Source organism: Periplaneta americana, chromosome 15, assembly GCF_040183065.1.
Source record: "Periplaneta americana isolate PAMFEO1 chromosome 15, P.americana_PAMFEO1_priV1, whole genome shotgun sequence".
In the NCBI taxonomy this organism is placed as follows: domain Eukaryota; kingdom Metazoa; phylum Arthropoda; class Insecta; order Blattodea; family Blattidae; genus Periplaneta; species Periplaneta americana.
Genome location: NC_091131.1, coordinates 133,829,027 through 133,855,104, shown reverse-complemented (window position 1 = coordinate 133,855,104; position 26,078 = coordinate 133,829,027). Strand labels below are relative to the sequence as shown.

The 26,078-nt window shown below is 36.8% G+C and overlaps 1 protein-coding gene across 1 annotated transcript in view; it reads right to left on the bottom strand.

The window, feature by feature from the left end:
- Nucleotides 1–26,078, bottom strand: part of Cka (Connector of kinase to AP-1) — a 169,749-nt gene that overhangs the window by 81,099 nt on the left and 62,572 nt on the right. Inside the window, exons 6-7 of the mRNA XM_069848173.1 lie at nucleotides 24,335–24,470; nucleotides 2,033–2,175 (exon numbers count right to left, since the gene is read on the bottom strand). Coding sequence (XP_069704274.1) covers nucleotides 2,033–2,175; nucleotides 24,335–24,470 — 279 coding nt within the window. The remainder of the gene's footprint in view (nucleotides 1–2,032; nucleotides 2,176–24,334; nucleotides 24,471–26,078) is intronic.

The following is a 26,078-nucleotide window of genomic DNA, read 5'->3' as shown; positions in this document are numbered from 1 at the left end:
AAACTGCTGTGCGCTGTGGAGAAGATGAGAAAATGTACAGAGGCCCTGAAGGTTAGCAAAAAATATTTTCACATTGCGATTCACTGATGTGGCATTTTGCATGATCAGATTAAGCTGATGCGCATAGCAATGAACATAAGCTGCGTCTAGATAAATTTGTTTGACCAATGCTTGAACACCACGTAATGAGCCACTCATGACTGAAGCATCATCATATGTTTGAGCGATCAGTTTCCTGGGACAAGCTCCTAAATGACGACCAAGCTCGTGTGTTATGCTTTTAGCCAAAGATGGTGCATCATGACCAGTAGGAACAATGAAATCCCAGAATCTCTCAACAGGCTTGTTGTTGTGGATATATCTGTAAATAACCACCATCTAAAATTTGTTGGAGACATCTGTTGTTTCATCTGCAATAATAGCTAGAAAGTCCACAGCTTTTATCTGCCGTGAAATCTCTTCGTGACAGACTTCTAGCATAACCGCCAAAAGCTCGTTTTGAATGGTTTTTGACGTACTCTTGAAAACTGTTGAATTTTCTAGGTGGGTCTTCAGAGAGTTGTCTAGCTCAGCACTGAAATTTATGAGACCACGAAATACGGCTGGATTAGAAGACGAATCCGTTTCATTGTGACCTCTCAGTGCTAATTCAAAGGAGCCACAAAATCTAATACAATTCATGATGATGTTTAGCACGTATCTGTTATTGGCTACTTTCTGGTTGTGAAGTTCAATGTTTCTTCTATAGGCACCGTCCAACTGAGCAGCAATATTTACATTTCCCATGAGGGCTAAACTAAGGACATTTTTTACGTGGGTTGAGGATGCCTCGTGTTTCTCAACCCTTTCATTTAATTGATGCACATCAATCATTCCTGTTTTAGTTCAAACTTCTTCGCCACCAAATAACACACACGGAAAACAAAATAGAGCATTCTTGACATCACAGCTGCACAACCAGTCATGTTTTTCGAACATATGAGCATTAAAAATTCTGTTGAAAGTCCTACCTTTCGTAGAAATTGTTTGTGAAAGCTTAATAGCAGGTGTTGGTCTACCAAGCCTTTTTATTTCTGTTTTCATCTCTAATGACCTAGATGAAAATGGTTATGAGTGTAAACTACTAATGGAATTCATTTCTGTACACTAGCAATTACTTACTCTCTTATAATTAACACTTTTAACAAGACAAGAGAAACTCACACAACACCCGAAGCATAAAATGCGGTATAGCGTACCGTATAGCAATACGATCAAGGAGGGAGTGATTTCAAGGCGCGAAGCGATTGTGTATACACGTCATAATCTGTCTGCTAGCGAAAGCCACACCTCCAGAGTCCTTCCCCGCACCTTCCCCTGTAGTACCCAAAGTCCCTTAGCAGACACAGAGTTAACAAGGCTAGTGCAGACATACATACAAGTCCTCTACAGATAACAGGGGTATTTCTTATTATGTTTAAAAGAGTAGGTAGGCATATTGGTAAGTCATCACTGATTATTATATGCATTATTTACTTATAAAATTTCTGGGGGTAGCGCTAACTTGCTACTCCCTTCTAGAGCCGCCACTGTCGTAATTTAAAACTCAACAATCTAAATATTACAAATCGTTGCTGTCTACTCTTCAACTCTGTTTGGAAACAATACTCATGTCAATGTCAGTGTCAGAGTTATACTACCGTATACGTATTCATACAGTAAGGAAACTTCGTCACTTTTTCTGCGAGACAGACATGCACACACATACAGCTAGTGATCAAAGCAGCAAATAAGTAACACTACTAGGAAAGTCAGCTGTTTTATGTTCTAGTGATGATACAGAAAAGAAAGATTTATTACAAGAATAAGGATTTTCAAGGGACTGTGTTGTTCAGGACAACAGCAATAACAAAAGACGAATGACAATTTTTGGCCTTCTCCAAAGATTAAAAAAAAATCCATACATATTTCAGTGTAGTCCTACTGTCTTACACTTGACATGTTTCTAAACTTGATTAAGTTTCGGGTTTTTATCTTTTTATTTCATACTTACATCATAAGCAGCCTCTGCTTCATTGTTGACTGTAAGTTGTGCGAGTTCACCTAGTCCAAGAGTTGAATCTAGAACTTCCTCGCCTCCTCCTACCATCTGTCGACGATGTCCTGCACCAGACTGGAACCCCATTCCTGTACCTCCTGTAAAAGTCATTGATATAAAAACAAATACACAACAATGTAAGCTTATTATTCCAACGATATATAGAACTAAAATACGACTTTTGAGACTCTGGTTTAACAACAATTAAAAAAAAACCACAGATATTTTTATTTCGAATAAATTTTATTCAGCTTCCTCCAACTGAAGGCTGCCTAGAAGACAAAGCTTACCATAAAATTGTTGTTATAATGGAAAAAAAAATAATAAATAAAACAATGGAGAAGAAAAAGAATAAGAAATAGCACAATTAGAAATAATTGGAAAAGACTAAACAAAACATCAATAATTCCAGAAGAAACATAAAATATCCTAGTATCTATTAGCTATTGGATGATCACAGTCGTCTATTTAGCACTGGTTGCAAGACCCAACTTAAGTGAGTAGATCACCATAGCAAAGAGCTTCATCTATATAACTGTAGAGATGGTTTCTTAGGATATTTATAGATCCCTTCACTGCAGACATAGATACTTCAGTGACAAGAGTTTGTCCTAGACCAAACTGCTTACAAAAATGCGCGAATCTTTTTTGTGATGGTTCCTCTAGCCCCAATCAGTAATCCAATAACTTCGATTGATGTTAGATATTTTTCCTTATAATATGGTATAGTGGGGTCGTATATGTCGCATTTTTCCTGATGTACCTCAGCAGGTTGATTTTCGTATGTTTTCATCCTTACAGTTGGATCAATTATGAATCCGCTTGTTGATCTTGTCGGGATAGCGATGATGTCAATGCGCCTTGTAGATCCATTTGTGGACAAACCATGGACCTCCTCCTCTACTTGGTAGTTTTTTCCTCGTAGGGCCGATGCTAGGAGGGATCGAGTCTTGTGGTGACGACTATTCCTCAGTAGTTCTCCATGAGGACAGGCTCCCAGAATGTGAGCAAGTGTTTCTTTCTCACTTTGACAATGTCGGCAGTGGGTTCCATTCTGAGACCTACCTGGTAGAGCACGTACTGGACATACATTGGCAGTCATCTTAATAGCGTCCTTCCATTCGCTGCTGGTCAATCCATTCGGTTTAGATAGCCATTTATTACCAGGCGTGTATTCTTTATATAGAATGATTCCCTTTCCTTTCTGAGGCAACGTACACCAGGAATCAAATTCTTTGTCTCGTAGGAGTTTTCGTAAAGATGATACGTTTATCTGATCAGAGGAGTCAATATTTGCCAATCCAAGTTTATCCAGACTTGCTTGTATTTCATTGGTCAAATCACGTGTATATGAAACATGTATGTTGTTTGTCTTTGCAAGCAATTTGCAGGCGTTGATAAACTGTAGAAAAGCTTCCCAGCTTGCTTTATAAAGACCAAGTCCTTCATATTTCTTAGGTGAATAAAGCATATTGTCTGGAGTGTCGGATGGAAGATTTAAAATTTCTTTTACTGTAGTTCTAATCAGAATGTCAGCATCAGAGAGAAACTTTGAAGGAATTCTCTTCATCGGAGTCATTTGAAAGGTGTAAATAAGTGAAGGATATATAAAGGTGGATATGATGAGAAATTTCTGGTATGGCTGTAAAAGAGATGATGTTGCTATAGCTTCCAGCTTTTGTTTCAGTTTGTCAATTGTTGCTCTAGGATCGAAGACCGTTGTAGAACTGTAATTGACACCAAGATATTTAATGGTTTCATCTGGAGTTATGGATGGTATTGAGTGACCCGAAGTTAAGGTTAAAGCACTATATTCAAGAGATCCATTTTTAATGGACAAGACTTTGGATTTGGTTAGGTTAATTTGTAATCCAGTTTCTTCAAACTTGGAAATAGCCTGGCAGGTGAGATTTTTAGCACATTCTACATCTTTACCCAAAATGACAATGTCATCAGCGAATGCCATTATATTTATATTTGGGAGATCAGGCATTAAAGAATATCCAAACTCTTCTAAATTCTCATTACATGACAAATCTGTCAATATATGATCTGTAGATAAATTACACAATGAAGGAGAAAGGGGCGAACCTTGTAAAACTCCTTTTTTGATAATGACAGGCTTCGTCTTCTGATGGTTGGTCTCGATTTGTGTGGAATTTCCATTTTGCAAGCCAATGATGAGGTTAGATAATTTGGGAGGTATGTTTAGGGAAGACAATGTCTGCTCCAGATGACTACGGCCAGTGCTATCGAAGGCCTTGCTTATATCAAGAAATACTAAGACAAGGTATTTTTTTTTACGTTTTGCTGAGGAGAGAATGGATTCCAGTATAGAAGTATTTACAAGACAGCCAGGAGAATTTGTGAATCCTCTCCGATGTTCTGAGAAATTAACAAAAGATCGCAATCATCTATCCAATATTCGTTCCAGGACTCTTCTTAAAACTGAGCAGATCGTTATTGGTCTCCAATTATTTGGATCTGACTTATCACCACCTTTAAAAATTAGTACTGTTCTTGCACGTTGGAGGCATTTTGGGACTATAGTTTGGGACAGCATGAATGTTGCAATGCGAGCAATAATATCGTAACAAGTATCATCTTTAGGTGTACGAACAAGTACTCTATCGGGACCGGGAGCAGTATCAACAGCTATTCCTCTGATAGAATCAATTACTTCTTGTTTGGTTGTTACAGTGTTCTCTAGCTCTTCAGGTAACACTTGCGCGGTTTCTGTGGGGCAAGGATATTCGTGGCGCATATGGTTGTTAGGCATAGACAGCAAAGAAGAGAAATGATCATAGATTGTATTTGTGTTGATTTCACATATCTCGTGTTTATCATTCAATACATTTCTCACAACTTTCCGTCGCTGGTTGTAGAAAAGAAATTGCGTCTTTTGATATTCATAACGTTCTTTGCGTTTTTGTCGATCACATTTTGATGATCTTGTGGGATTACTAGATGTCTTATGACCTCTTTGACTGAGTTGCAACTTCTTTTTCCTCTTTGCTTCATAATGCTTAAATGCGGGATGTTTTGGTCCTGGGAGAAGATGTATTGCTCTAGCCAAAAACTCTGCGAATTCTTCGACCTTGTTACTGAAAATATTACTGTCACTTATATTTGTAAATTCGGATTTCCACATTAACAACTCATGTTTGTAACTAGCCAAACCCGTATCTTCATTGGAACAGTCAAGAAAGCTGTTTTCTTCCAAGGGTTTGGAGATGTTAGATTGTAAATCGTCTTTATTCCTGCTTTCCCTAGCCCTAATTCCACTGGTCTGTCTGGCAACAATAGTGTTTCTTTGCTCGGAAGGATGAGCTCGACTTATATGTATTTTAACTCCATGGCGTCCTTTATAAAATTTTCCACAGTGTGGGCAAGGTACATCTTGCGTATTTCCTCGATTAATTGTATTTTCAGTTACACTAATAGAATCTTCATCGAATAGGTTGGAATCTTTACTGTCGACTTCCATAGGAAGAGAAATGTCAGGACTGAAGAACTGTGCCATAGCACAGACATCAGATGTGCGCCCTGGCATACTGTAATATATGCAAAGCAAAAAACAGTACTTGAAATAACTTCACATGACACTAATTAATAATTTTGTGTTTCTACGCAAGCTAAATCTACTATAAAAATGTTATCTGTTAAGGCTGAAGATAAGATTTATTTTCACTTTATACTGTACATCATGTACAATAATTTATTCGGACTGCAAAAGATCACAAAAGTGTAAACAGTAGAGCCAAGTTGAAGGAATATGTCGAGAATGACGTTATAAAAATATAGATAAAACCTAAATTAATTATTTAATTACAAGAGTTTAATTATTTACAATCAATTTTTATATTTAATTTTCCTACTGATTAGGAAATGTTCTTTAATAATTTATTTCTTTATTCAATCTGGCCCAAATCGGGTTTGCCATAAAGACATAAAATAACTCACAATTTATGGATTAATATTAAAATATGTGTGTATCTAATGTCTACCCACTTCACTTGCATGATTCAGGTTCTGCATATTGTGGATAGATGGCAGAATAGTGACCCATTTTCAATTTGTACACCACTTCGGCGGACCACGCTGTACATGATGTGTAGAGTATCTGTCAAGAGTTGGGACATTATATTAAATATTTGACGAATAAACCTTAACAAAGCCTGTTTGGGAATTGTTCTCATGTTCTTCTTCTGAAATGCTGTCTCAGATGTTTTACAGTTAAAACAGAATATTAAGTTCTCGTAATTTGATCTTCCCCACACCGAATCATTCTGTTAGTCATTCATGAATATTGCCACTATCACTGATGTGCGACAGTAGTGATAAATGGAGTCTATTATCCTCTATCACTGAGCAAAGTTCCTGCAGGCATAGAAATCTTTTATTGACACCAAAAAAGAGTAAATACTCATAAGACAGAGAAGACTACTTTTTGCTCAGGAGATATTGCGAATTTTATTAATACCATTCAATAAGTCTTACAAATGAGACCAATTATTGAGGTGCTGTAGATATTAGGGGCAAACTCGACAAAGAAACTCGATTGTGAGTTCGTCCCTAATAGCTGTGGGTATCACGGACGAACTCGACAAAACTTCCGATTGTTTGTTCCCCCCTAATATTTGCAATATCTCAATAAAAAGGAGGGTGGGGGAGTACGATGCTGGTATATTATTGAGGAGAACTTAAAATGAGAGGGATTCAATCTGGCATCGGAACTTGAATCTGGTGTGGCTTAGTGAATAAAGCATCAGCACATGAAGCTGGAAACCTGGGTTCGAGTTCCGGTGCCAGAGACAATTTTACTCTGTTCTACCGATTCTTCAGCATATGGAAATGCAGAATTACTGCACTGAAACTCCAATTGTACTTCGGTACAACATAGTAATATGATAAAGCATAGTAATCACTTTGTGATTCAAAACGGCGCCATATTCCATCGGACCCCTGCCACTTAGTCATAATGAGTGCACCTCTGTACTTGTGGTTTGACATTGTGTCTACTGTCACACATATTGTGACATGGTACATGAGGGTAAGCCAACAAAGGGGAACACAGTAGGTAGAACTTAAAATGAGAGGGATTCAATTCGGCATCGGAACTTGAATCCGGTGTGGCTTAGTGGATAAAGTACCAGCACATAGAGCCGGAAACCCGGGTTCGAGTCCCAGTGGAAACACAGAATTACTGCACTGAAACTTTGTATGTACTTCGGTACATCATAGTAAAATAAACTGAGGAGGAAACTGAAATACTTTATTGCTAAATATGAAGCAAAAGCACACAATGTTGCTAAGACAGAACTACCATCATCATAAGGACAGAGGAAGAAAACAATGGTAAGCAACAGGAGAAAAAGAAATTCTACTCATTGAAGCAATGTGAGTAGTTAAGTCCAACTGATTGGCCTCATAAACTACAGAAATATAATGTTTCATTGAGTATGATTCTTCTCCCACTTCTTCCTTACGTGATGAGTATAAACATTATGTGACCTGCTACTATACAATATGACACGAAAGTCTCAAAACTCACATTCTGAAAATTGTCTGCATTGAGATGTTAGGAGACAATGATCAATCATTACCTTGCTGGAAGAGGAAGGACATTACTTGTTGGTTTCAGCAAGACAGCGTAACTGGTAATCAAACAGACTTTTTCCACAAACAAGTCACTAAAAAATAAAAAATCAGTGGTCACCTCACTTGCCAGACTTGTTTTCTGTAGACTTGCTGAGAGTCTACCTATAGAAAAGGGTATATCAAGACAACTTTTGAACATCAGAGTATCCATACCATGCAAAGCATCTCAACATACTGAAATATGTATCCATCAATATGTCTCTTTGAATAAAGTTGTGCCTTGACCAAAATAGTAGGCACTTTAGAATCTTACATAAAATTAATCTGTGATCTTTTATGTGCAAAAATACATTATAACAGTGTTGTGTATACGTCATTTCTTTTGTGCCTGTGCGAACTCCTTAGGTTTTATCTTTTCACGTTGTAGTTGAAACACACCAATGCCTGTCACTAAGAGCCATCTTCCCCTCATGTTAAAACCAGATGTGTGCTCCCTCACAGTCTAGTATGGAAGAGAGTGGAAGCCTGGTGCCTAGAAGTCAGATGACCACATGACCAAGAGAATGCGGGGCTTGCTACAAGACACAAATTTTTGGCAGGCGTTGTGATGTCATAGCGTCACTTAAACCACACCACGCTAAGAGGAGAGAACACATGGCGTGCATCTCGAGTGGTTATATAAGATGGACCAAATCACCATACAGAGACATGTTTATAGGTTAGGGGGATAGCTACCATGCTCTCCATGCCACGGACACAATTTTTCTCTGATCCAGCGTGCTGATATTTCGTCGGACGTGGTTTTCACAGCCGACATTTTTCCTGGAACAGAAATGCATTGTTGGCTCTGTCTCCACTTTCCCCACCCAATCTCCCTAACCAAACTATCTCCATATCGTTCTTCTTGACAACTCCGTTTATCACCTTGTCTTTATTTCACCATGCTCAAACTCTCTTAGAAACTTGGTTTTCTATCCTTGACTTCCCTCTCTGTGGACGCCCATCGCCGGCCATTTGTCAGCTGAGCTTGACAGCAGAGAGTAACCCCTCCACCTCCAGTGGTCGTCGAATCGCGGGCCATTTGTTTGCAGATTTTCAATAGGCGAGAACCTCCTCCCCACTCCTGCTTCCTGTCACTCAGTTCTCCTATCCACTGAATTCGCACCCCCTTTTCGAGCAAACTCTCTCTTCAGTTTTTCCCAGGCACTTCCATTTCCCCTCTCTCCTATTTTCTACATTTCCAGCCCGTTCACTTCATACCAACCCCATCGCTACTCTCTCCCTTGTCTTGTCTTCATTTCTCCCCAGGAACTCTCGTTATCCCTCTCATATACCTTCAATCCTGACATTAGCACATCTTCGAGTTAGCTTCAGTCAGCGTCATAGGGCCAACAATTTCAATATTTTAGATTTTCTCAATGCCACTCCTGTTTCCCCTGCCCACGAACTAGGGGAGAACGCTAATTGCTTAAATAAACAACTATATCTGTACCCGAGTATTTTCTTTCTACATTGTTACATCATCTTCCCCCCCACAAGCTTCGGCACAACTTCTCGTTTCCCCTTTCTCCACCTGTGATCACAGCAAGCAGAAGAACATCAACAGAGACCAGAGTAGAACACTTATAACGTTGCATCAGTCCCCCCCTACCTAAGCCATCAGTCAATCTTGTCCGTCGCTCTTTTTTCCCCTCTCTAAACCTTAGACTGCATCCAGCAGAGAGACATCAATGGAGACTGGCGAATGACAACAATTTCTGTTAAACTCTGTATCTTTTTTATATCATAACAAATTTGAAAAATTGTGACACACTATATTTGCAATGAAAAAAGTTCAAATCAGATCTCCCTTCACAAAATTTGGTATCGGTATTATATTATCTATCATGTTTGAAATGTGAACAGAATACAACATAAAAAATAATAAAGGACAAATCTTAAATGTATAAATGTCTTTCTTGGTCATGTCGGCCACTTCATGGTGGCTGATGGGCCAGCCAGTTACAGCGACAACTCCCAGTGAACTGGATACAATATCCCCACAACTGATTCATGTTCTCACAATTACAATGAAAATAAGCACATACCCTATGACAGGAGACACTGGAAATGTTGTCCTGCTACATTCACAAATTTCTGGTATTTTCTTAGGAAACCTGTCATTCACATGCATCAGTTCATCTTCCAAAATTCAGTAAATTTTTTGCCTGATATTGTTTTCCAGTTCTTCTAATGTGTGGGTCTGTTTCATTCACTTCTTTTTTCAAGTTCCCACATAAATAAAAATCACATACTGTCAGATCAAGGGACGGTGAGGGCCCTATTAATTATCTTATCTTCAAATATTTTCTGAATGAAAGTTAATGACACATTAGTTGTATGCAATAGTTGTATGCAGAGTCTTGCTAGAAATATCCGTATGGACATTCAATGTCAGTGAATTGTTAAGAAAATGGTGCAAGTATGTAATTCCTGCATCTTTCTAGATTTATGGTATTCTCAAACAAGAAAGCCCTATTATTCAGTATGCATTTACTGTACACCATACTTCGATTTTCTCGTCATGCAAGGGAGTTTCGTGTATAAAATCGGATTTGTGTGTGTCCCCAATGCCTGCTATTTTATGTCGAAACATGTAAATGGAATCATGATTCGACAGAAAATAATATTAAGCATGGGTCAATTACTATATCATTAACATTCTGCAATATACAATTACAAAAATTTAACTGAACATCGTGATCATCTGGCTGCAATTCGTGGACAACAGTGACCTTGTATAGCTTCAATTTCAAAGAGTTGGTAGCTCGCCATGCTCAGATCATCGAAATTTCTGCTTTCTGTGCAAGCCATTGGAGAGGTTTTTGAGGAATATGTTCTAATCTTCCTCCAATTTCGTCTAGTTTCTCCTCAGTAAGCACACATTTTCTTACCCCTTCGCTTTTTATCAAGAACAGATCCCGTATCTCTAAATTTGATTACAAATTTTCATATGGTATCTCTGTATGAAACAGGTACACCTGGAAATTTTGTTAAAAATCACCTTCTAACTTCTCCTCAAGACTCTCTTTTCACATATCAAACAGACATAAAAGTTCTTTGTTTTGTGTAATAATCTGTGGCATTATAAAAACTACAGAAAATCACTAATAATAACTGCAAAACTTCATAAGCACGTCCATGACTATTCAAATGAACTCGACAACAGCTGCAGTTAGTCTGAAGTAATACTAAGGTCACTTATGCTCCAAGTCTGAGGTGTGTGCAGCAGGAGTTATCTCTCTACCCGGCAGGCCCACTAGTCACCGTGAAACGAGTGACATGACCAAGAAAGGTTCTGCATAATCACTTCCAAGTAAACTAAATTATATTTAATCTCTACTCCACAATACTGAAGATAAAGTATTCTAGAAAGTAAATGGATTATCTTTTAAAATAAACTGTATAACGCAAATGCATGTTTCTAGCTACCACCTAAAAGATCTGATACAGCTGAATCCTATAGAACTTAGCATTCAACCATATTTACAGAACTTTGAGGCTGATGCTCCTGTTAAGACCAACTTCAGAGATGCCTTCACTCTCATTTTCACTACATTCCATGGCACTGGATTGGACTGTTGCTTAATTACTCAACCTGTGTCAGTGTAACAATTAACTCAATAACTGACCCTGTCACAATCAGAGGGGTTTAACTCAAATGATAGATGTTGGATGCTCATAGATGTTCCTTAGTTTAGCGCGTGTGGTCAGGACAGCGCTGGCTGTATTTCGATCACAGAGTTTGTAAAATTAGCAGTACAAAACTCTTTGGTTATAAGTTTTGCCAATATGACAGTTTTAAACAGATATTATTAATAACCATTATTTACAGAATGTGTCAGTTTTATAACATTCGGATTATTATTACTATTACTATATAGCCAATTTGCATTTTCATTCGAGGACAAAGTAGCCATATTAGTCTACTGTGTATGACCTATTAACCTCATTTGTTCAGTTGATCAATTGTTGGATGTTGGCATTCCTATTCTGTTTAAATCTTGTATAAATTATAGAATGGACGAACATGGCTGCTTAAGGAAGAAATTTGAACAGATCGAGTTAATTTAGAAGTTACTGGTGCTTTCCTGCAACAAGAAATAATTCGCAACGTTAAAGGTAAGAACGAAATACGTTTAAGATTACAAGACTCCACGTCATCTACACAGTTCAACTTTTCTTTCAACTTCACACATTCAAGCAATGCCTCCAAGATTGGTATTTTAATATTAATATCGCGTACCTTGTAGATAGGAAATCTTAATTCATCATGCGCTTTAAACTTGATTCTTTCAATATTCTTCCCAGACCGCGTGCGTACGAGCATGAAAAACTGAACCGTGTAGATGCAGCTTAACTGTACAGTCATGTTTTTTTTAATTTAAACTGAATTCTTCCATCATATCTTAAACGTTTATTAAACTGAGATCTGTAATTGTTTTAAGGGATAAACTTCAGAACGCGATTACCTTCCTTCTACCACTACCACATGATGAACTGACTTCTGTGTTGAATTACAAGAGTGTATGAGGCCTAACTGGAATTACGCCAAGAGCTTTAAAGGTAAGGTAACAGAGTTAATATACACTTTGGGTATGAACGAACATCTTATTTTTGTATATAGCTAAGTTAATTTGGTCAGACATCTTAAAATTCGTGGGACAGAATCTGATATGACTAAATGTGTTGTTCCCGGTTTAATTCTTTACAGTTGCGTTACCAAAGGATGGCGGCATACCCTAGTTTGGTAACGCAATAGTAAAGAAGTGTCGTTCCCGAAAAGACATATTTTAGAAAATTTGACTTTACAGTTAACAGTAGTACATTTACTCGAATAATTTTGATAAAATAAAAAGAGTTAAATTGCCGGTGATATTTATTATTTTTATACACTCGTGGATAGAATTCTTCCAGGAATATTTCACAAACTTCGATTATAGTGCAATCCTTCAATTTTTCTATGAAATGTACTGTTATTAATGCATTATATGATACTAGCCTACTGCTGGTTTGTTTCAGTTAATAGAAAGACAAATGGCGGAGTTTTACACTGTGAATGTGCTGCAGTGTACTGACAGAAATCGGATAGTAATGAGAAGACCTGGTTATTCCTGTTTCCTGTGCAAGTAATGCAGCACAGCTTAAAAGGTAAGCAATGGCATTGGCATAAGCTCGTTGCAAAGATATCCTTATATATCTTCAGTAAACAGTCAGGGTTGGTAAACTGTAGTGATTTTTAAATTTAAGTGAGAATTTTTTGTCGAAATCAGATTTGTTTATTAAAATGAGTTTTTGCCTTCTTTTTTAATTCATTTAAACTTAATTTGTGCATTAGTTCCTACATAATTGTGTATTTTTAATGTGTTATTTTAAGTAATTAATAACATTGCTTCAAAAATAATTTACTATGTTTACACATAGGCCTCATTATTAATACATGAAGAGTTACAGCACTAATAACCTGCACTCAATGATAATAATAATTAGTTTAGACTTAGGCAAGATATTATGCTCAGTTTGTTATTCATTAGAAAAGAATTTAACTATTTAGAGAGATTAATATTTACATATAAATTTATCAGAAGAGCTTAGCATTGTGTGTTTTCAAAATAAATATGTAGTTCATTTGGCATTGTGCAACTTTTACTTTGAATATTGTTATGAGCTACAGCTATTCTTTTCAATCCTCAGCATCATACTATGCTTTAATTAGGTGCTGATTCCGAAAGTAGGCTCTACTTGACTACCTGTACCATGTGCTCTGTTGCTCCTTAATTTGGAGTTAGGAAAAGACATATGAGAAGCAAACTTTCAAAACCTATCCATTTTTTCAGAAAATGCTAGAATTATATGTCTGTAATAAACAAAGATTTTTCTGTGATGAAATTTTATATGAATTTATAGGAAGGAAAATATATTTCACCATAGAAAATATTTTGTTCATTGCAGAGATGCAAGTTTTTGGCATCTGAAATGTATTTTCTAAAAATGGACATGTCAAGTTTGTTACTCATATATATTAATAATAGTTTTAAGAAGCAGCAGAACAGTCATATGTAAAAACGTTTATATTTTTTTCTTCAGGAAGTTAATTTCTCATCTTAACCATGTTAGTTGCTTATAATTTTAATCTGTGATTTAAGTAGTAACAATTATCTGATGTAAATAAAATGAAAATTATTTTATTTACATCATGATTAAATCATTAATTTCAATTAATACCGACCCTGGTTTGTGTATTTTTCGAAGATAATAATAGAATTTTGATTGTAACAGGTACCAAATGTGGGCAGCTGTGGCAGAAAATCCTCATCCTTACAGAAGGCCTACATATGTGCAAGCCATTTTCGCAGTAATCAGTATAACGATGACTTCAGGTACAACTTACTAAGAGGGGCCATTCCATCAAGAGATGCTTGGTATTCCACTCAGGAACTACGACCCACTTCATCACCAGCCTACTTACATTAACCTTTTTCACCACCTAACATAATTGCTTCATTCATTGCACTTCACTGCGGCATCAATTTGAACCTGCAGCTTTCTCAACTGGCGAGTTTTGGGTGCACTATTTACATATTTTTAGAGAATAAATGTGGCACAATACTCCAGCAATGGGGGCATAACCAGTCCAAGCACTGCCAGTATCGAAGCTCAAAATAAGGAAATGTGAAATATCGACTTATCTCTAATAAATTACATTGTACTTTTTCAAATATAGTGGTCCTTTCAATTAACTGTGCATGAATGCAACAACAACAACAACATATTTTGAGCAATGGGGCCACAACCAAATCAAACACTCTCAGTATCAAAGCTCAAAATTAGGAAATGTTGCGAAGTATAGACTTATCTCTAATAAATTGTATTGCACTTTTTCTAATATGTTCAGTGTTTTGAATCAACTATACATCAGAGAATGAAAAATAATTTTTTTATTTGTACAGGGTGGGTGGGAAGTAACTCCTTATTGTAATGTGTTTATAACTTTTGTATATATTAATATTTTTTTATGAAACTTAATACATGCTTTCTTTACAGTGGTAGAACGTGATCTGTAATGGCTGACCGCATCACCGCAGGAGAGAGCTCAGGTTGCCGCCCGCTATGAAGTCTGGCATTCTGTTGTGCAGGTGCAGAGATGGTGGCGGGCAGAGCATGGGCCTCGCGCTACACTGGATCCAAAGACAATCAAGAACTGTCATGCTAATCTGATGACCACAGGATCTGTGGCGGATATTCGTAGAAGTGGCCGTCCGTCAACATCCAGGTCAGATGAAAATGTGCGAAGGGTTGAGGAAATGTTCACCAGAAGTCCACAAAAATCAACACGACAAGCCAGTCGTGAAAGTGGTCCCTCCCGACACACAATCACAACTGTGCTGGAAAAAGAATTAAATTTCCGGCCGTGGAAGCCACATTACTGTCAACAGCTATCGCCGGAAGATTGTGACAATCGAATGGAATCTGGTGAACTTATGCTAGGTTGGTATGGAGACTGGCCCCAGTTGTTCGAGAATATCATTTGGAGCGACGAAGCAATTTTTCATATTGGAGGGTTTGTGAACCATCACAATTGTCACTACTGGGCACAGCATGATCCAGGGGCAACAGCTGAAAAGTCTCAAAGCCGCCCTAAGGTCACAGTTTGGTGTGGCATTACATCCAAGAAACTTGTGGGTCCGTTCATTCTTCGAGACACCATGAACTCTGAACGGTACCTAGCCATGTTGGAAGATGAAGTTTGGCCAACTGTTTCCAACTGGGATAATATCAATGACCTAATTTGGATGCAAGATGGAGCCCCACCACATTTTGCACTCTACGTCCGTGACTGGTTAGACCGACATTTCCCAGGACGTTGGTTGGGTCGCCGTGGTCCGCATGAGTGGCCAGCACGGAGTCCCGACCTCACCCCGTGCGACTTCTTTTTGTGGGGTTGGGCGAAGGAAGAAGTTTATCGCACCAAGCCACGAACTTTGGATGAACTGGAAGATCGTCTATGCCAAGTCCTCAATAACATACCACAGGAATTCCTGCACAAGTCAATTGAAAGTAACCCTCGCCGGTTACGAACATTAGTGGAAAATACTGGAGCATATGTGGAGTTTTAAGTTAATCCATAGGACTCCTACCATGTTAAACTACAAAGCAAAATTTATTCCAGTCAAATAGAATAAATATTAACAGATTTATAACCATATTACAATAGGGAGTTACTTCCCACCCACCCTGTATTTCTTAATGGTGTTTTTATTAAAAGTCTAAGTTAATTTTATGTCTGTTGTAGATAAATAGTTTTCTTTGTATTCTTTATCAGTGGTGATTATTGATTACTTAGATTTTTAATATCCATACATTAAACTAATGGCAGTTACTTTTAAAAATAGATGTTCTGCTCTGACGGTGTAAAACAAATAAAGTGGTGTTTTATAAATGTTTATGAACGTGCATTGTACTATGTCAGAGCAAAACATCTTATGACTATTTTCATGCTAATGTTTGACATAAAAAAATTAAGAGCGAATTATAATTATATAACTGACCAATAATAACTTTGAAGTCAATATTCCAAAGTCAATCTTTGTTTTTATCTTCCAATACATGATACATTACATTATTTAAAAATAGTGCTTAAGTTGTTTTGGAGAGAAGTATCGTATCCTATTTGCATCCTGTATCTCAATTACATATTTTATCTAGAAGATGCAAAAACTTTTATTAGTCAAATTTGATAAATTAATTTAATAAAAGGGTTAAATGACGGTGTTAAAAGAGGGAGTGTGTTAATGGTTTTCAGTTTCATGTTCAACCATTATATTTATATTCACATGTTAAAACAAAAATGTGATATAAATATTGTGGTTAAACATGTTATTTAAACTGATAAACCATTACACACTCCTTTGGCGATATGAAAAATACTAGTATGTATTGGTATAATAGGTATCTGCAGTACCGATCGGGCTCTAATGTTGGCATAACAGATACCTGTAATACTGATCAGGCCGTGTAACACTAGGTTGAAAGTTTATAAAATTGTAGTTCAACCTGTCCTAGCCTATGTGAGTGAAGCATAAACTTTCAGAAAAACATACGAAAGAGGACTCACTGCATCTGGAATGACGTTTATGAAAACAGCAGGTAACACATTACTGGATCACTGCACAAATGAAGACATTCTAGAAGAACTAAATGTTGAACCTATCTTGAAATACATCCATAATTATAAAAGTCAATGGAAACATCATATACATGGAAAAAATTCCAACAGAGTACCAAAACTGATTGTTATATAACCCTAAAGGCCATAGGAACCCAGATAGGCAAAAAGAAAATGATCAGAGACCATAACAAGACACTGAGCATAATACTGAGCATAGTAATGGGATGTAGTTCCGCATTCTGCCGCTATGTGTAACGAGATGTAGTTCCGATGTTTTGCCGCCAAGTGTCTCGATGTCGCGTCAATAGCGTGTCGAAGGTAATGCATTGAGTTGGGGGGTCTTTCTATTTATTTGTCTATGGTCCATTTGCGTCTATAGTCCAATATAACTGCTAGAATGTCAGAATTATGTGTAGGGATTTCAAAAAGTGTGCTGAGGAGTGGAAGTCTTATCTCGAAACAGAGATTATTTTAATAAAATCCAAAATGTCCAAGATGATGACCAATCACTTCTCCAAAAAAACATTTATAATAAAGATGTTACCATTACGTTCTTGAGAACACATCAATTGCAGCTTTTTCTACAAAAACAGCTGTAACTCAAAAAATAAGTTTTACATACTAGCATGCATGAAATCCTAAGTTAGAATCTCCATAGAATTTCCCACTTCTGCTTGTTTATTTTTTGTATTGTTCCATAATTTGCATTATCATTACTCTGATACATCTCTTTTAAATTTCACATGTACTTCAACATATGCTTGTGTTAGAGAAGGCCTGATGGCCTTAATTCCGCCAGATTAAATAAATAAATATAAATAAATAAGTAAATAAGTAAGTAAACAAATAAATAAATAACATACAGCATTTCTTGTACTCGTATGTACAGACCCAGAAACAAAATTAGGAAACTTGAATTTTCCAAGTTCCAGTTACAACATACTGCACATGCTCAGTAAGCAGTATGTTATAACTGGAACTTGGAAAATTCAGGTGGCCCAAATTTTGTTTCTGGGTATGTACAAAGAAAGATATGTGACCCATAGTTTGGTATATGCTACAAATGTCGTTAATGTCGTCATCGTCATATCATCATCATAAATAACTGACACATATTATGCTCAGTGTCTTGTTATGGTCTCTGATCATTTTCTTTTTGCCTATCTGGGTTCCTATGGCCTTTAGGGTTATATAACAATCAGTTTTGGTACTCTGTTGGAATTTTTTCCATGTATATGATGTTTCCATTGACTTTTATAATTATGGATGTATTTCAAGATAGGTTCAACATTTAGTTCTTCTAGAATGTCTTCATTTGTGCAGTGATCCAGTAATGTGTTACCTGCTGTTTTCATAAACGTCATTCCAGATGCAGTGAGTCCTCTTTCGTATGTTTTTCTGAAAGTTTATGCTTCACTCACATAGGCTAGGACAGGTTGAACTACAATTTTATAAACTTTCAACCTAGTGTATTTTTGAACTTGTGAGGACCTGAAAACTTGGTTGATTATTTCTGTAATTTTGATAAATGTTTATATTTTTATTGCCATACTTCTTTCTTACATAAATGATATCGTGTAACCTAGATAATTAAGTTAATTAACCTGTTTTGTTGATATATTTCTAATGTAGATTTTACTTCTAGTGAGAAAACAAAAATCTTCTTCCGTGAACTTGGTCCCTGAGTTTTGTCTGAGTGTTATCGTAGCATACAGGTACAAAGTTCTTTCTGAAAGTAGAATCGTCAGCAATGGAACAACCTGTATGCTGCTCCAGAAAGTCCTTAGATTTACTGTTCGATAATTTCCATAAAGGAATATTAGCTGAAGCAAGAACATCGCACAAATCCGTGAAAAACACGGAAGATGCAGCTGTAGTTGCAGATACACATTGTTCAATTAGCAGCTGAGACATTTTTTCTTGTTCACATTCTGAATAGTGCGCACATGTTTATCGCGGACAATGTGCTGCTGCACAGTGAACTGCTTATCTGCAGATACTTTAACTTCACACACCTTGCAAAATAAAATTTCACTATCTGTAAAGAATATTTCCTCACCGAACTCTGAAACAAGTTGTCTGAAATGCCATGCTTTGGAAGGTTTAACCTTAGGCATAATAACGTTAATATTGGAACAGTTTAGTTTTTAAAATACTTTTCTTTTTTAACAGTGCCAGTAACTAAAATATTGTGACTGGAACTTTCTTCACTGAAAACTTTATTGCAACTGAAGGTTAAATGGTTTCACAATCATGTTCGCATAACAAGTAAATTATAAATTTGAATTATAAATTTCACGGTTGCAAAATGTCACAAGAGAAAAATTCGTGTATTATAGTCACGTTGCTCTTATTTCCAGCAGCCAATCACACTGCAGATTGGCTACATTTAAACGCTGCTGTAGACATTATGCACGTCCTAAAGCTCAATAAATACTGGGTATAATCATTCGTCATTTTTGTTCTTTTGTTTCCATTCTCAGCAAGCAGACGAAAACTCGACATGAGGTGAAGGTGATATATATTACTGTATGTTTCTGTTCATTTCTTCCAATGGATCAATGTAAATACAACAAAATATAATGCAGAAGGCAGATTGCATTTATGAAATCCCGTTAATGACGAAAATATTGACCCAAAACTTAAAAAAGACCTAAAAATGACATATAGCTTTTAAAAATGACCTAAAACCAGAAAATGGCAAAAAATGACCTATATATTATAGATTTTTAGAATGTGGACGTCACAAATGGGATTTATAAACAAATAAGCAATGTCTCCGATACAAGGAAAAAAAGATGACATGTCATCAGAATCCGGTCCTAGTGATAATACACATGGTTTTAATTTGCAGCCACAAATATTTTCAACATAAAAATCGTTTCATATATATCACTATGGCAGTGGCACTCATTACACAGCCCACTCGCTGCCGCATGCAGCTCCCGAAAACATTTACTGCAGCTCTTAAACTAATAGGCCTATCACTATTCTACTACTCTTTCTCTAAGAATTATTTTTAATTTCTGTAATAGTGTGCAACTGGAGAAAACTTTGGTTACTCTGCATCATTAGTGCCGATGAATGTTTTCAACTAAGATACATACTTGTTTTCTTTTCAAAAAGGTAGTGTCATGTCTCATGTGCTTATTGTGTCTTGATATAATATAAACGTGTTTATCTTAATATACAGATTGGACGAGAAGTAACTAGGTATTATTAAATGGCTGTAGAGTTTTTAATAGGGTAAACACTGGTAATTTCGTGGCAGCGGTTATTTCGTGATACTTTTTCTTTGCTCTTTCGTGAACTAACCATTGGTGTTATGAGATTCAAATTTCCGCCAAGGGATTGCATATGTTGTCCGGTTTCCAGAAACATACAGCTGCACTTTGTGTGACTATTGTAGCTGCTTCAGCGAGATTTTATGTTTGGAGAGAGCAAGTTAGAGTCGACTTCTCAGGCGTAGAAATTTTGTGGATGTTTGTAATTACATTACAGGCTTATTACTAAACATAAGCATATGATATTTGGTACAATGATTTATTATATCTTAAAGAAATTTTAGGAAATGTTTTTGGAATTTTAGATACAGCTGTAGTCGTCATATAGGCTTAGCTTTACTGATAGAAATCTTAGCTGTTTCAGGCGAAATTTTGTTGAGCATTAAGCGTTACATTTTATACTATTTTAAAAATTGCATTACAATACGAATTTTAGAAATCTGAAGATAAGATGTGATAAGAAAAAAGAAAAGGGGGACGCAATGGGTTCAGTGTAGCTTCTGTTTGATTTGTTATTTTGCTAAGTGCCAATGATAAGTGGTAGGTGACTTACTTGCAAGAATTGTGACAGAAGATGAAACATGGCTCCACCATTTTGGACCGGAGACAGAGGCAGACAATGGAATGGCATCATGAAAATTCACTAAAGAAATAGAAATTCAAAAGTGCAATTTTGGGAGGAAAAGTTATGGCTACTGTGTTTTTCGATTCAGATGGACTCTTGCTTGTGGACATCATGCCACACGGAACCACCATTAATTCTGACGCATATGTGGCAACTCTCAAGAAACTTCAAGCTCAACTGAGTCGTGTTTGACTACATCGGGAGAAGCAGGATGTTCTGCTATTGCATGACAATGCACAGCCATATGTCAGTCATAAGACCACAGACCAGATCAGAAAATTCGGATAGACAACACTGAAACATCCGCCTTACAGTCCTGAACTGGCACCATGCGATTACCATCTCTTTGGTAAACTGAAGTATCCCTTCTTGGAACGAGGTTAGAAGATGACTCCTTTGTGTACGCTGCAAAAGTGTGGTTCAGACGTGTTGGTCCAGACTTTTACAGTGCTGGTCTACAGGCCCTCATTCCTAAGTTATATAAGGCAGTTGAAAGGGACGGGGATTATGTGGAAAAGTGACATTTTGTTCCTAAATAATGCATCTACATTCTGTGAAAATAGCAAAGCTGTAGGATAAAAATATAATTTTTAAACAAATGTTATGCATTACTTTTGGAATTACCCTAGTAAAATAGGCTATAGAAAAGTCCATAATAAAAGTGTTCACCCTTCCAGGGCAAAGAAGATCCCTTTTCAATTTCAATTTTTACTTTGATTTCATTCTTATTATATGTTGATATGTATTTCTATGTTTTCTTGCTATGAATATTAGACGGAATTACTATGTTTGAAGTCTTGTAACAATAAATGAGAATTTTGTTTGACTTTAATGAATTTTTCCACAATTCTTCTACCCATCACGAAATTATCAATGTAATATCACGAAATTACCAAGGTTATCACGAAATAACCAAACTTTTAACTTAAGTTGTAAAAGTGGTTTTTGGCACTTGTTCAAGAACAAGTCCAATTTTTTATGTCTCCAGATTTGTACAGCAAATTATCGTCTTTTAGATGAAAAAATCGGAATAAGGATATATTTACAGGCTTGCATTTTAAATTAATTTTCATGAAATTATCACGAAATTACCAATGTTTACCCTATTGATGGAATCTTATAGCTCTTAAATGGGATTTAAACTTTTGTATGTCGGTAGTACAGACAGTGGCTGTGAGAAGTATGCGCAACAATAGCAAAGATGGTCAAGTGCCTATCTGTTCACCAGCAAGCACAGATTGCTGCATGCTATGAAGATGGAATTCTGTTGTTCTTGTACAGAGATGGTGGCATATGATGAAGGAAAGGAATGCCACAATCCATCCAGAGACAATAAAGAATTGTCATAGGAAGCTAATGACCACAGGTTCGGTTAAGGATGCAGGAAGAACTGGCCATCCATCCACATCTCGCTCCGAGGAAATGTTCAGTTGAGACCAATCCTCAGGTTCTCATAGGCCATATATGGCCTCCATAACACAATGGTTGGGAATTAAAATTAATTGCGAAAAATGATTACTATGGGGGGAAATGAACTATTCCTTTATGCCAAATCTTTATGTAGTTTATGCCAAAAGCCACAAATAATATTGTAATAATAACATACTGATAAAGCCTGGGGGGAAAGAACACACTAAAAGAACTACACAGGTAAGAAAATAGTTGTAATCCATTTTGTTTACCTGAACTGTGCTGTGCCATGTCACATGTCTCTAAAGACAGCAGACTAGAGAAATTATTAGCACAATGTGATGTGCTACAGTGCATAGGTGTGAGTGGGCCATAATACAATTAACCCAGTTTCACTCACTCAAAGATTTTATAGAAGTCTCAAGAAACTTGGCAACAATACTATAATCAGTTTTTCATTTTCCTCATTTGACACCTTACTGATTGTAGAAACAATTGTCCATGAAACAGGAAACTTGACTAGGGACTTTACTCATCCTTAAAAGCGGACTGCCTTTAGTTGGATTTGAACCTGTGAATCTCATTTCCAATGGCAACCATGGTAATCACTAGAACTCCAGGGCTAAGTAAATGAAACTTAAAGCATAATGCAATGTTTAAAAAAATAAATAAAAGTGGCGAGACACTCTTCAGTTGGGAATTCCTTTCTAATGTAATTACTGGTCTTACTATACAAGGTGTATTTGAAAAGTTCGTGACGTAACACATAAATGGCACAGACAAGCCAACAATGCTGCCATTGTTAGCAGCCACTTTACATCAGTTCAAGCATGAAAAACCATAATTTTCTGTTGACTACATTTTGGGTAGTTTCATTTTGAAGTTAGTGCACTGAACAGATTGGCAAAAATGGAAAATATCTAGCTTTGTGCTGTCATTAAAATATTTCATAAGAAAGGGAATGAATCCAATATAAATTAAAGCAGACATGAATGCTACACTAGGGAATCTGCTCCAGAGTTTTTGACTGTGAAAAAATAGGCAGTACTATTGAAACATAGTCGAAAATGTGTGGAAGATAACCCCCACAGTGGACGTCCAATAATAGCAACAAGTGAAGAAACTGTAGAAAAAAACACAATATGTTGTTTACTGAAAAGTGTGAAAAATCAGCGAGGTTATGCATATATTAACTGAATGGGTGCGTCACATCTTAGTCAATGTCTTGAGCATGTTCAAGGTCTCCGCAAAGTGGGTTCTGCATTGGTTAACACTAAAACAAAAGCACGTCCAATGTCAAATTTCGAGGGGTTGTCTTGCTCGATTCTAGAAAAATATGCCTATTTTTTAGGTGGTTTGTGACCACTGGTGAAACCTGGATCAACAATAGCAGTCGAAACAATGGAAGCACAATGATTCTCCACCTTCAAAGAAAGCAAGAGCTGTTCAATTGGCTGGGAAAGTCATAGCATCCATGTTCTGGAATTCTATGGGGATAATCACGATTGACTATGTAGCAAAGGGGAGAACAATATTAGTCAAATTTCCTGGAGCAAATGAAAGGGAAAATTCGTGAGAAGAAGCCAGGTATGGTCAAGATGGAAGTGTTGTTTCATCATGATAATGCACCTCTCACATGTATGCAATTGTAGTTGCTAAACTGCTAAACTACACGAACTAAAGTTTGAGCTGCTGCACATACCCCTACTCACCAGATCTCGCACCCTCAGACTTCTTTCATTTCCCAGAGCTCAAAACTCACTTGATTGGGAAGAAATTTTCGTCAAATCAAGAAGTTATTGCAGCAGCAGAAGGCTGTTTTGCAGACCTCGAGGAATCTGTGCACTCGGAGGGTACAGAAGCATTGCAGCATCAATGGACTAAGTGTGTGAATCTCAGGGGGGATTATGTTGAGAAATAAAGATTGTTCCAGAATAATCCTAATTTAATTTATACGTCAGGCTATGTACTTTTCAAACTACCCTCGTATTTCCCAACCTTTTCAATTACTGTCACTTAAAATTTCATTACAAGAGATACATTAGGTAATGTGAGCTGACATTTGACTGTATGATGTAATTTGTTAATTATTTTCTTTATGAATTATCAAACTGTCTTAAAATCCTTACCCCAATCTGCTGGATCTCCTTGTGAATGAATATCAGAACCAGAATCTTCTGTTTCTGTCAGAAGATTTAATTCATTGAGGACTTCTTCTGCTTCAGCATCCACATCGTCTGCTAAACCTTCATTCAACATAAGAGCCTGAAAGAACACATTTTAATAATTTTAACTTCAAAAACTTAAAAATGCTATATGTGCTTCTGGACATTACAATTAAAACACAACTTAAAAAGAAATGCTCAACGCCCTATTATTTCCATATAGGACTGCCAGGTGCTCCATATTGTATGGGAAGCAACATATTTAAAACAAAAAAAATCTCGTCTCTTATGAATCTGATACATAAAAGGTAAAGGTATCCCCGTAACATGCCATGAAGGCACTTGGGGGACATGGAGGTAGAGCCCCATGCTTTCCATGACCTCGGCACTAGAATGAGGTGGTGTGGTCGGCACCACGCTCTGACCGCCTTTTACCCCCGGGAAAGACCCGGTACTCAATTTTATAGGAGGCTGAGTGAACCTTGGGGCCATTCTGAAAGTTTGGCAACGAGAAAAAATCCTGTCACCACCTGGGATCGAACCCCGGACCTTCCAGTCCGTAGCCAGCTGCTCTACCAACTGAGCTACCCGGCCGCCGAATCTGATACATACCATCCAAAATACCGTTTTTATGGACATTGCATCATATGGTCTACATTTTTTATTTTTACAATTACACTAGTTTGAATGTTTTTAACTAATGTAAAAAGAAATGTTCAACATGTTATATGTGTATACTATAAAATAACATTAATGCATCTAAATTTAATAGAAGAAATACTGAAATCAGAAGTAAACACTGAAATACTGAAACAATTGTCTTTAGAGACAATTAATATTAGGTATCCTCCACAAAACTGGCTTCATTTATACACTGACAGATCCTTGATCTCCAGAGAACAAGGTGCCGGTGCAGGTGTTACGTGCTGTCTCTTCTCACTTTATAGATCTCTTGGATATGGAACAACAAGTTTTGATGGTGAAATCATTGCAATAAGTGAAAGTCTCAGGAATCTTCTATGCCACATCAATAAATTTAGGAATGCAGTTATATTGTCAGACTCCAAAGCAGCTATTCTATCAATCGTCTCTAAACACACACCTTCATCTCAAACAACAGAATTAACTAAAATGCTCTCTCAATTAATATCACTCAATAAAAGAATTGTATTCCAATGGATACCACCCCATTGTGGAATCCTGGGACCTGTTACTAAATCTACATATTACTCTGTGAAAAGATTTATTAAATCTACATACTTAGACTACAACAAACAAAATTTGATAACACAATCCCAAGGGAAAAAATGGAACTCTCTGCATCAAAATCCACAGTTAATTCCCGATTTACCACGAAAATCGTCTGTAGCTGCATTTAGATTGGCAACAGGCCATGATTGTTTGGCCAAACACCTACATAGAATTGGAATATATCAGTCCCCTAACTGCCCATTGTGTAACTCAAACCAAGAAATGGATTCGGAACACCTCAAAATCTGTGCTTCAGTGGCTGGTCATGATAATACCTTTGAAAAATATTGGAGTGCAAGAGGTCAAATGACTTTATTGTCAAACGCCTGGCATTAGAAAACAACAACGTTAATGCATGTGAAGTGGACAGACAGAATAAGAAATGAAGCTAGAGTGGGTGAAGAAAGAATGATGTTGAAACTGATCAGAAAGAATAAAAGGAATTGGTTGGGCCACT